The 13,294-nt window shown below is 40.2% G+C and overlaps 1 protein-coding gene across 1 annotated transcript; it reads left to right on the top strand.

The window, feature by feature from the left end:
• The first annotated feature begins 4,238 nt into the window (after positions 1-4,238).
• On the top strand, positions 4,239-13,294 carry LOC124273026 (sodium- and chloride-dependent glycine transporter 1-like). Its single transcript, XM_046708241.1, has 9 exons — positions 4,239-4,339; positions 5,383-5,486; positions 6,399-6,523; positions 7,540-7,652; positions 8,360-8,491; positions 9,441-9,540; positions 9,997-10,097; positions 10,708-10,875; positions 13,085-13,294. The coding sequence occupies exons 1-9, from the start codon at positions 4,268-4,270 to the stop codon at positions 13,205-13,207; spliced, it is 1,038 nt and encodes a 345-aa protein (XP_046564197.1). The 5' UTR covers positions 4,239-4,267; the 3' UTR covers positions 13,208-13,294.

The raw sequence follows: 13,294 nt of genomic DNA, 5'->3' as shown, positions 1-13,294 counted from the left end.
GAAAGCGGGTCATGTTTACAATTGGAGCAATATCTAAAAGTATATGGACCTGAAGGTTACGATGTGAAAATATGTCACATGAATTGATTTCACATTTGCCTTCATTTCATATATATTATATAGAACACCACAGCTGGAGAATAGTGAGTGAGTTTAGTTTAACGCCGCACTCAGCAATATTCCAGCTATATGTGTAAATAATCGAGTCTGGACCAGACAATCCAGTGATCAACAGCATGAACATCGATCAGCGCAATTGGGAACCGATGACATGTGTCAACCAAGCCAGTGAGCCTGACCACTAGATCCCTTTAGTCGCCTCTTACGACAAGCATGGGTTACTGAAGGTTCATTCTAACCCGGACCTTCACGGGTAGCTGGAGAATAACCAGCTTGACGTAAGGGGCAAACATTTAGGGTGAGTGAGTGAGTGCGTTAGTTTAGTTTTACACCGCACTCAGCAATATTTCAGCTATATGGCGGCGGTCTGTAAATAATCGAGTCTGGACCAGACAGTCCAGTGATTGACTTCATGAGCCTCAATTAATGTCAATGACATGTGTCAACCAAGTCAGCGAGCCTGACCACCCGGTCCCGTTAGTCGCCTCTCACGACAAGCATGAGTTACTAAAGATCAATTCTAACCCGGATCTTCACGGGTAAATAATTGTATCTGGAGTTCATGAAAATGATCCTACAGGAATTTAGATTCAATGTCCTTGAGCTAACGTGACTATCACGTTCAAATGAATTGTGTTTTAAAACTAGCATATGACATACTTGCCTCTATTCATGTAGGTGAATAATTTCGAAGGTTATCAAATGAAGGTCTCAGACCGTACAGTCAGCACAATGGATGAGACGCGGAATGGGGAGATCCCCATGTCGGACATCAACGTCAACAACGACTCTGCCGACATTGTCAGCGTCAGCGGGAGTGGAAGGGCCAAGTGGTCCCGACAAATGGATTTCTTTCTATCCTTGGTGGGATATTGGTTAGTTATGGAAATCTGTGGAGATTTCCCTACTTCTGTAACAGAAATGGTGGAGGTAAGAATTACTCATATTTTAATCATCATTAGAAATTGGACCATAAAAATTGTAATAATATTTGAATTGCCAACGTACAAATTGCCTGTATGGCGTCAAAGCGTAATATTTCTTTCACACGATAAACTAAAAAGAATAACCAAAATAACTTTTTGAAGGCCTTGATGTGCCTTTGCATGTGTTTGTGACAGATGACACCAATGGGACAGGATGGTGAGCGTAAACGCATGTTTGTGATATAATCGGAATGGTACAATAGCTTATGCCTTGAGTAGCTTTTGTGAAGGGGAATCAATGTATCCACCGGCCCTAGAAAAGTGAAGCATCTATGCCAACACTATTTGTACAAAGAAGCGTTCCAGTAGTAACTGTTCAATTACTTCCATAGTCTTAGGCAATGAATCATTTCTTGTAGCAATATGTTGCATATACTATGCATAAAGCACGCACGCACACACACACACGCACGCACACACGCACACGCACACGCACACACACGCACACACACAGAGGTGATGTGTAAATCAGATACACTGCAAAAACAGCAACATATGGTGAACATCAAAACATGTTAGATATTTGATGATGTACAGTGATTCTATCACGATACCAAACACAGGCTTTACAATCACCCGTGCTCTTTGTGTCAGTATCGCGAGTTGCTGAGTCATGGTATGTGGGAACAAATATGTCCACGGGTAACAAATGCTTCACCTGTTAACCTGGAGAAATCGTCGTAGGATCCCTGAAGAGACATACCGATGGCGGGTCGCGTTGGTAAAAATGTACATGGATGTCCATTAATGATGTGTAATGTATTCGTAACAAAATACGGTAGTCGTGTATTGTAATAAATCTAAGTTCTAAACAGTAGGGTTTGGTGTCAGTCTGTTTGGATTATATGTTTTGTCAGGGGGCACATAAACAGCAAACAGAATCAGTGAAGATATCACTGTTAAATAAATCTACAATGTTCTCACATATTGTGTAATAACATCGCGTGATGCCCGACGTATAACATCATAATGGTTTACAGTTATGACGTCACAATGCTAATACCTCTGTCACAATGGTATAAGACCATGGTTGACTCGCAGTTTCTGCCTAATTTATGTAATTTATGTTGGAGAGTAATAAACAGAATACTAAATTGGCATCCGCGAAATACCATTTTCTTCGGTTTTTGCTCGTTTGATACCAAATCAAGTCATTGCTTGGTACAAGAACTGAAATCCTAACTGATAATAATCAGTCTGAAAATACATGTCCGAATAAAATGTACAAAATCAACTTTTCCAAATTTTTCAAAAAGTATCTCAAAAAGCAGAGTCAATGTATTATATCATGATCATGTGTTTATGAATCTCTGTCAAATAGAGGTGTTACTGTTTTCGAAAGGGTTGGCATGTCCTGTCCACCAGTAACATAGTGTCCAATTATGAGAGCTAACAAACTTTCTCTATCAATTATTCATGTTGCCCAATGTTGATGTTTTCATCTGACCAGGAGCGTTCCTTATTCCCTACTTGATCTGTCTCGTCCTGGTTGGCCTTCCATTGTTCTTCTTTGGAGGTGTCCATTGGTCAGTTCTTCTGGACGTGGGGCCATGCATGTGTGGAGCATTTGCCCCCTTTTGAAAGGTGATTTACTTAGGTGCGATATTCCAAGATAAGTGTCTTATTGTCAGATATGGTCAATCCCCTGACATTGGTACGTAAAGTCCACACTAACTGAAGTATATAACATCAACTAGTGTTTTAATTGCTCAATTGTGATTACTTTTAAATATTCTTGTATGTTTTGGCCTACATCCGCTAGTAGTGGTGAAAGTGATGACGTAAATCCTCCTGAGAATCATGCAGGAAGCAAAGGCTCCGTAAACTAAATTCCACTGAGTGTGGAGTAAAACTAAACTCACTCACCCTTTCCTCAGGCATGGGTTATGCGATGAGCATAATTTCCTACTTCTTTCATTCTACTTCAATCTGATCATTGGTTGGTTCCTATATCACCTGGTCATGTCCTTCTACCCTGTCCTTCCCCTGGACCACCTGCTCCAACTGGTGGAACACACCCGCATGTACGACCCTGGACTCGACCAAGGACTTCGGCAACGCAACGAGAGGCAACGCCAGTGTCGGGTACAGCATCAGCTACCCTGGGACTACACAAACATCCAGGAATGTCAGTACACCAGTAACAAGCATGTCTAATGCTTCAAGATCAGCAGCGGAAGAGTTCTGGCAGTAAGAAAACAGTTGCATTTTATTAAGATAAACCTTTACTTGAAGGTGCCCCTTACACGATTCGGAAATAGTGTTATTAATAGAAACGAGGTTATTCAGTTTTCATGCTTCAGTTTCATTCATTGATAGTCATTTCATTATATTCTGATTTTGCAGGTACAACACTCTGCGTGTTTCTGCAGGACTACAATGACATAAGGGTTGGACTTCAGTGGCATTTAGTTCTCGTTCTTTTTGTTGCATGGGTCCTATCTTTCTGTCTGATAAAAGGTGTCAGGTCTGTTGGAAAGGTGCGTGGAGAGGTTCGTTTAAATGGTGCAAAAATGATTCCTTGTACTTAGAAGAACAAACGTTTCTGTTCATTTTCATTCATAGTTTCAAATAGTGCACATTTCAGACAGTGTAGTTAAGATATACAGATAAATATATATCAAGTGATGTAAAATGTTGAAATAAATGGAAGTTAGAATAAAATATATATATGATCTTAATTACAGACGTATTGTTACTTTTATTACTGGTTTGTAGAATCAAAATATATTTTAAGACTACAGTTAACTCTGCAGGTACTTTGCAGACATTCACTAATCACAAGAATAACTGATCGTACCTGTTGAGACGCTATATAGCTGTGTCTGTGTCGATAGTGTTAACTTACTTACTGTATAGTATGGAGCTGATGTCAAGATATAAATATTTAGTTTATGTTTTTCAAACTATTCAAGTATTATTTGAATGTTTCGTACATGCGCTTACGGGGGACTGTTTCTTAAAAAAGTACTCTAATATCGCTACAGTTGACACAATATCAGATAGCGTCCTTTGACATCATTGTTCTTAAATGAATGATTACAGATGACACAGTTTCAGATTTCATCTTTGGAGATGCTGTTTCCTGGTTCCAGGTTGTGTATGTGACGGCCCCATGCCCTCTATATACTCCTCACAGTGATCATCGTTCGTGCCCGCTGATGTTACCTGGATCTCTCCAGGGGATCATTTTCTACGTCAAGCCAGACTTCAGTCGACTTGCTGATTTCCAGGTCATATTAATAACTCTTCATAGATCATCTTGTAGACGTCAGACGTCACAAAACGAACAAGACGTCATGAAATCAACAAACTCAATCACAATCACAAGAAATCTAGAAGGATAACCCACTGTACGATTCTAACTGGATCATAAGCATGCGCCTCTGCCTCACAAGATTGGTGGAAAGGCATAGGAATTACGTTAAAAGTACTTGCATCGGGCATCACTTTCACGACGATCCATCAAATTACTGACGTGTGTCAGCTGTAAAGACTTCTTGAAACCATTACTAAGGACTTTGGTGTAACAACTTTTATCTTACCTTTTATGTAAAATACTTTAATTTCATTGGTAAATGACGCTTTAACAAGTTTCCGTGTCACCTGGAAAAAATATTCCCCGCTGCCACGGTAACCGCCAAGCTCTCCGCCGAGAAGCTGAAGCGCTAACGATCTTGTGACGTCACAATATGACGCATGCCGTGCCCGGAGTTCGAAAACCGTTCGATCAGCTGTTTTTGTGTTCACTTTGTACCGATTTATTTTATCGACTTTCACTGCTTTCTTTAAGCTATTTTATACATTGAGTGGTTTGCACTCTCAACTTAAACACGATTAACCATTTTTTATAGCAGTTTTTAAGTTTATCAGAATATGTTTTACTGATTTTAAAAATCAAGTCGAGAGGCAGACGCCATTTTGTTTACTTTATAGTCGGTCGCGATTTTAACAAAATAAAATGATGTTTTGTGCATTTAACATGGCGGTAAGATAAATACGTGGCGAGGGATGACACTGCTAGAAACAGGCGTACATCAGACCGTATTACACTCGAGGGAAGCATACAACTTATAATAATCTACAGCCAGATGATGCTCTTTGAAACCCTTGTATAGGCAACATGCAGTACCTTAAAGTGAAACATTATGGACAAATGCTGGAATTGCAGGAACATTGATCTATATAAAGGGAATGCTGAGTGTTGGGATTTAGTCATTATCTCTGTCTTCAGGATGACATAACAAACATGTATCCAACATGCACCCATTTTCAGGTATGGCTGGAGGCATTGTTGCAAATCTTCTACTCTCTCGGCATCACCTGGGGCGGCCTTCACACCATGTCAAGTTACAACCGATTCTCAAATAACTGCTACAGGTACACTCACCGACGTCTGGCATTTAGGACAAGTCAGCAACAAAGGCAGTGGACGTTTTGCTCAACTCAAAACTTGAAAACCTGCTGTCTTAATATGGCTCTTAGCTGGATCAATATTGGTTTGGTTGTACCTGTTTTCATAGTTTATAGTAAGCTTATACTATGATATATTTTACAATATGGGTATCCAGTGTGCATCAGTAAGATGTGACCATGTTCAAATTACAAAACAGTTGGCAGAATGTATCAAGAGTGGTATGAGGACAGGGTAAAGCGTTGAACTGGCCATTAAAGATGATATTCTTTTGTGTAGTTAAACTCTTCTTTGTTGTTTAAATCCAAATGTGTCCTTTCGTATGTATGTATGTTGAACATTTTTATGTCCATTCATATTTTGTAAGTATATTTACATGTTCGAGCATGTACATCAAAGGATAGGATATTCATGCACAATACCAGTGAAGATCCGGGTTAGAATGGGGTCTTCAGCCACCCGTGGGTGGGGCGGTGGGGTAGCCTAATGGTTAAAGCGTTGGCACGTCACCCCCAAGACCCGGGTTCGAATCCCCACATGGGTACAATGTGTGAAGCCCATTTCTGGTGTCCCCCGCCGTGATTTTGCTGGTATACTGCTAAAAATCGGCGTAAAACCAAACTCAGTCAGTCAGTGATAGGCGACCAATCGGATGGGGTGGTCAAGCTCGCTGACTTGGTTGACACATGTTATCGTATCTCAATGGCGTAGGTGTTCATGCTGTTGATCACAGGATTGTCTGGTCCAGACTCGAATTATTTAGAGACCGCCGTCATACAACTGGAACATTGCTGAGTGTGGTGTTAAACAACAAACAAACGAACCGAACTCACACAAACAGTATAGAACATGTGGCATGTCTGAATCATTATTTGCAGAGATGCTGTCATCATTACATTCCTGAGTGAAGGAACCAGCTTCTATGCAGGTTTCGCCATCTTCTCCGTTCTTGGGTTCATGGCTGAGAAAAAAGGAATTCACATATCAGAGGTCACCGAAGCAGGTGAGGAAGGCTCAGTATGAGATCAAGATCAAAACGTTAGAGTCGGATGCTGATGACTGACTGAGACAGTAAAATAGATGTAACATAACTTTAAGGCGTTTCCCCCAGCTAGCAATATCTCAGCACGCGTTTGCTATTTAACAATAGTTAAGGAAAATCCAGGTTTCTCGCACACGTATGGTTCTGGCGATACTCAGAAAATGTTGATTGCAAGTTTTTGATACGAACACACGACTGTTGGGGCTTTGGGTCTCATGTATCTTCCATTAGTTGTTTCTATAAATCAAATGTGACCTACCTTGATTCGACTTGTTGTTGAGCTTAAGCAAAGAATTCGCTCGAAGTCGTATTTCAGTAAACGACATCAACAACACAGAACAAATTAGGCTTAACGTCACATGCTTCTTCTTAGCTATGGTGGCCAAGCTTCTTTACGAAAAGCACTGATTAAAGTAACCATACAAAATAAGTATGAAAAGATTCTATTAAGATTAGTCACGGTGAGGAAGAAGATAGTACTGATGCTGCTGTTTCTGTATTTGCATGGAATACAAGAGCTGTTATACATTCCGAAGATCTTCTACAGATTCAGATGAAAGACTCTGATACTTATTCCTGTATGCGGGTTTTAGCCATTATGAGCTTCAGTTGTTAGAACTGCTGCCACGTTGAACATCTTGCACACCGATTTTGATTATGTATGGTCAAATATCTTCTTCAGGAAATCTCTTTGGTATTGGCATAAAGATACATACAAACTCAAATTTGAATAACTTGTTGTACTACAAATGTAAAACAAAATTAGCCAGCAAGTCTTATACGAGAAATATTTCCCCATTTTGCTTACAGTTAACCTTTGTGATAAATGTCTGAGGCCTGTATAGTTTCGAGGTTCCTCCAGGATCAAGCACACAGTCAGACTGAGTGTTAAACAAACTCATGCACCCACTCTCTCATAGTCATGTGTGATACAGAACCATGACATACTATTGAATTAATCATTTGATATTCCGCAGGTCCTGGTCTTGGTTTTGTGACGTACCCAGAAGCCCTTGCAGAACTTCCGTTTCCACAAGTGTGGTCCGTCATCTTCTTTGTTATGCTTGTCACCGTTGGAGCTGATAGCGAGGTCAGATTGTTGGTATCCAAAGACAAGCAAAGGTTTCTCCTCTTAAAACATAACCTTGTTGTGTCGCCATTTAAACAAATCAATCTTTTCCGTTATCTCAAATATCTCTGTATATTTATCATAATAATACGCAATAGGCCGAGATAGATTCGGAATTTCTTTATATTGAGTGATTGAGTTTAGTTTTACAGGGCACTCAACAATATTGCTGCTATATGGAGGCGGAGTGTATATAATCGAGTCTGGACCAGACAATTCAGTGATAAACAGCATGAGCATCGATCTACGCAATTTGGGATACGATGACTTGTATCAACCAAGTCAGCGAGCCTGACCACCCGATCCCATTAATCGCCTTGTACGACAAGCCTTCAACAACAACTATTACCTATCACGTAACTTTGTTCGTGTACCATGCCTTGTTGAAAAGATAGTTCACACCTCATTTACTAGTGCTGTAACCTTTGCAAATAATGTACGACGGGTCTACGGCCGACAGGTCAAAGAAACAAAACACGACTGCTTAGATATTTGAGTTAATGAAGTTCTAGAAGAGTCCGTTAAAAGTTTCCACACTTCAAACCAACTGACGTTTTCATCCATTTTCATTTTATCCCTTTATGTCCCTGAATATATATGCTGACAACGAACCCAAATATATTCTTAAGGATGTGTAGCTTTGACTATTGCTGTATATTTTACTGTAGTTTTGTGCATTGGAAACGACGGTGACTGCAATCATAGACACCTTTCCTAAACGTCTCCAACGTCGACGTAGCTGGGTGACGGCTCTCGTGTGCGGCTTCAGCTTCATTGTTGGCTTAGTGTTTACAACGCGGGTAAGGAGGTTGTGAGGTTCATTTCCGGTAAAATATGGTGACCTCGACACGTTCACATAAACTTAATCATCGCATAGGTGAGCATTTTCGTCCCCAGTACGTGTTAGCAGAAATATTTTGAAAGCACTCGCCCATGAAAGAAATATTATATTTCAAGGTATTCATGCCTTTCAGCGATTGTGCGACAGTGTGTGTGTACGTGCGTGCGTACATGTGTGTGTCTCTCAGAGGGAGCGTATCTGTGAGGATGTTCATATATATGTTTCTGTATTTTATGGAATCCTAGAAGGGACATTGTTGTTGCATTGTCGACCTTACAAAAACAAGCAAAAAGTGTCAAAATTAACCAAAGTGCGGCAATGCGACGATGTCCTTTCTAGGATCCTACAGTATCCCGAACAAAGTGGAGTTGTAATATCAGGCCATTGGTTGTGCTTTTGTGTGTTTCGATGTATCTGTGTGACTTGTAATACAAGGCTGTTGATTCCGTGAGTGCATGTAAGTTCCAGGGTCAAAACATGATTTCGCCTTGAACGCCATCATGGACGAGTGTTAGTAATAGATACTCCGATTACGTGTCCTGATTGTTAAAATAATGTGTAAAAAGTATCTTGAAACTGAAACCACACGGACCTGTTATAAACTTATCCAGGTGGATTGGTTGTTGTTTAACGCTGCACTCCAGCAGTATTCCAGCTATAAGGCGGCGGCCTGTAAATGATCGAGTCTGGATCAGGCAACCCAGTAATCAACAGCATGAACATCGATCTACGTAATTGGGATACGATTACATGTGTCAACCAAGTCAGCGGCCCTGTCCACCCGATCCCGACAGTCGCCTCTTACGAGTAGCATGGGTTACTGAAGACCAATTCTAACCTGAATCTTAACGGGCTTTATCTAGGTACGATTCCACTGAATAGTAAATATGCTCTGTTTCATTGTATAGGGTGGCATCTACGTGTACATGTTGATCGACTGGTATGTGGCAAGCTTCAGCACTATGCTCATAGGCATCATGGAGTGCCTCATCATTGGATGGATATACGGTACGGATGATTTGTTACACACTTACTGGGGCGCTTGTGGTGGTGTAGTGGGTCATGCGTTCGCTCGTCACGCCGAATCGTTGGATTAAACACATGGGTTTAACGTGAAAGGCTCATTTCTGCTGTCCCCCACCGTGGGATTGCTGGAATATTACTAAATGCGGTGTAAAACCATACTCACTTACTCACTCATGAAAAGAAGTCAAGTGTAAATTTGATAACCCGAAATCGACATGGGTTTATGAATTTATAGTCTTTGAAATTGTTTGTCTGATTTGCCCAGTACTCCAGTGTGTATAGTATCCTCACTATATAAATGAATCGGTAGGGTAGCCTAGTGGTTGAAGCTTTCGATTCCACACATGGGTACAATACGTGAACCCCAATTCTGGTGTGACCCGCTGGTCTAACACTGGTGTTTCATGTAGTAAGCGACACCCTGGTCTGTTGTGCCAGGTGCCGACTTGTTTAGTAGTGACATCGCCATGATGCTAGGACGGAAACCGCCAATCTATATGAAGACTCTTTGGTGCTTTCTGACACCTGCTCTTCTGATAGTAAGTAGTCTATCATTTTCTGCAACTTTGTATGTGGGCCGGTGTTCTAAATTACAATTTTCATCATCATCTTCTTCATCATCTTTATCGTCGTCGTCGTCGTCGTTTTCATCATCGTCGTCAGCATCATCAGCATCAGCATCATCAAGGTCTCCTTCATTACCATCATCATCATCATCTTCTTTCTCTTCATTACGCATCGTCATCTTCATCAAGATCTTCTTTTTCATTACCATCATCATCATCAGCAGCAGCAGCAGCATCTTCTGTCATTTCATTACAAATCATCATCGTCTTCATCATCGTCGTCGTCGTCATCATTATCATCATCACTATCATCAAGATCTTCTTCATTACCATCATCATCATCGTCTTCATTATCACCATCATCATCATAATCATCATATTCCTTCTTATTACCATCAGCACCATCTTCTTCATTATCATCTTCTTCATTATCAACATTTTCTTCATATGATCTTCTTCTTCTTCATTATCATATTGGTCTTCTAAAAAAATTGAATGTCTTTCCTAGACCACTTATTGTTTCCTGTGTGTCATGTTCTTACATCCTGTAGGCGGTCATGTTGTATGATGCTCCATATTTCAGATGTGCTTCGTCCTCACAGTAGTCCAGTACGATGTTCCGACCTACAATGACTATGTATACCCAACATATGGAGTTGCCATAGGATTATTCATTGGTCTGGTGGCTATAGTACCAGTGCCGATCTGTATGATGAACGAGATAGCCAAGGCAAAGGGGACTTTTCTTGACGTAAGTGTTTTGTTCGTTAAATCTGTGTAATCTTTGACCACGGTTTCTATCTTCTGTCTTAGTCATACAACCAAATTGTAACTGATAATTCATACAGACAAAGACGCCCATACTGTTAAGTGAGAAAAAGAACCTTTAGGCGTCTTTCTGCACATTGTGTGAGTGGCAGATGCAATTGGGCAAGATATGCATGAGGAAGGGTAAGAATATATGGATGAACAACTTCTTTCTTGCAATGACAGCGTTGTTTCTGTGTAGGTTCTAACACCGTTATCAAGTAAGTGATGAACAGCATGAGGATAGAGAAGCATATACACACATTTGAGGAGATGTTTGTACAGTACAATAGGGGATAAGGAAGCAGTAACCTATATCGAAACGTAACTCTCATCGTAATAAAGAAGTTGTTCTAACACCCTTATCAAGTGATGAACAGCATGAGGATAGAGAAGCATATACACACATTTGAGGAGATGTTTGTACAGTACAATAGGGGATAAGGAAGCAGTAACCTATGACGAAACGTAACTCTCACAGTAATAAAGAAGTTGTTCTAACACCCTTATCAAGTGATGAACAGCATGAGGATAGAGAAGCATATACACACATTTGAGGAGATGTTTGTACAGTACAATGGGGGATACGGAAGCAGTAACCAATACCGAAACGTAACTCTCACAGTAATAAAGAAGTTGTTCTAACACCCTTATCAAGTAAGTGATGAACAGCATGAGGATAGAGAAGCATATATACAAGTTTGTGAAGAGGTCTGTAAAGTACAACAGAGCATTAAGAAACCAGTAACCACACCGAAACGTTGCTTCCGCTGCAATAAAGAAGTTGTTCATCCATACATTGCTATCCTTCCCTAATGCTCCTACTTCTAAATGGCTCTCAAAGAAATTAAGATATGCATACGCGGCCAAGTGTTCATTTTATGACAAAATACAAACAACACTGTCAGTTATGTAACTGAAATATCTATACTAACTCAGCGGATGAGGCATATCATGTGGCACATGGGGTTTAACAGCTAGATTTTCTGGTCAATTGATCACTCGATTGTCTGAATTCTTCACAGACCACCTTCGCGTAACAGGATTAATACTTTGTGACGTAAGACAAATTGTGTGGGTGCTTCCTTCAAGGCAGGATATGCACATCTTTTTTCGCGAACATATGGTGTCGTTAATTATATTTAGCAGTTCATATAATTTTCACCGTTTTTTAGTTTCTTAAGCCAGATGAAATAGATATTTGTTTCGTTTGATAATCGAGTCTTGTTAATCCCTGGCGTATCCTATAAACGCTTAAACATTAATACATAAATATGGACCATGTTCATTGAGCATCGTTAATATTTGATAAACTTCTTGTGCATCAGCTTATCTTACCGATTCATTGCTAACGTGCTTAGGGTAGATCCACCTCAATATTACATGTTCCAATATGATAACAACTAATTATGAGTACAGTGACAATGACAGTTTCCAGAACCCAGATGGGTGATAGAAAGAAGGGTAGTCGCAATGGTAATTCTTTACCTTAATTAACAGAAGTTTGCTTACAATATCATGAGATCCGTCGTACCGTTCTGACTTTATCATGAGCATTTTTCAGGAATCAGTGGTGGAGACAATGCGAAGGCATCCCTGACCCCCCGCACCAGATTTAAAGCATTCTTTCAGTCGATATTGGATTTGTCAACCGTTTGACCATTTATTAATTTGGTCGAAAATTGGCACCTTCGATGTAGCGTTGTGGTGTTCTGTCAGTGTTGCATTAAAATCTGGTCCATACTGGTTCCTCAGCAGTTTATGAGCGGATATATATGTCAAACATTTAACATATACCACGGATATGTCAAACATTAGCATATACCCCGGATATGTCAAATATTAGCATATACCACGGATATGGCAAACATTTAGCATACACCACGGATATGGTAAACATTTAGCATACACCATGGGTATGTCAAGTAGCAAAGACCATCGTACCACGGATATATCTAACATTCAGCATAGTTCACGGACATATCAAACATTTAGCATAGGTCACGGATATGTCAAACATTTAGCATAGACTAAGGCCATGTCAAATGTTTAGCACATCTCCAAATAGGAACATAAGCAATTCAAATATATGGTCGTTTTGTGGAAGTTATAGTTATGGTTGTATACTTATCTATGTTCGTTCTGTTTGGCAGCGTGTGCGCACTTGCTTAAAGCCAGACTCTACTTGGGGACCAAGCTCCATTAGCCACCGTTCTGAGTATTCCAGACACAGGAAGTCTCACTGGAGGAACTGTTTCAGGCTACATAAATGGTAGACAATGAAATACAGGGCGCATATAAGCGGGGAAGCCAACTTTAAAGAACTCCTTTTAGATAAAAAGAATAAATTACAATTCGCTTTC

Source organism: Haliotis rubra, unplaced genomic scaffold, assembly GCF_003918875.1.
Source record: "Haliotis rubra isolate DU_JTF1 unplaced genomic scaffold, ASM391887v1 Scf1750, whole genome shotgun sequence".
NCBI lineage: Eukaryota > Metazoa > Mollusca > Gastropoda > Lepetellida > Haliotidae > Haliotis > Haliotis rubra.
Note: the sequence above shows the minus strand (reverse complement) of the source record. Positions and strands in the feature narration are given on the sequence as shown.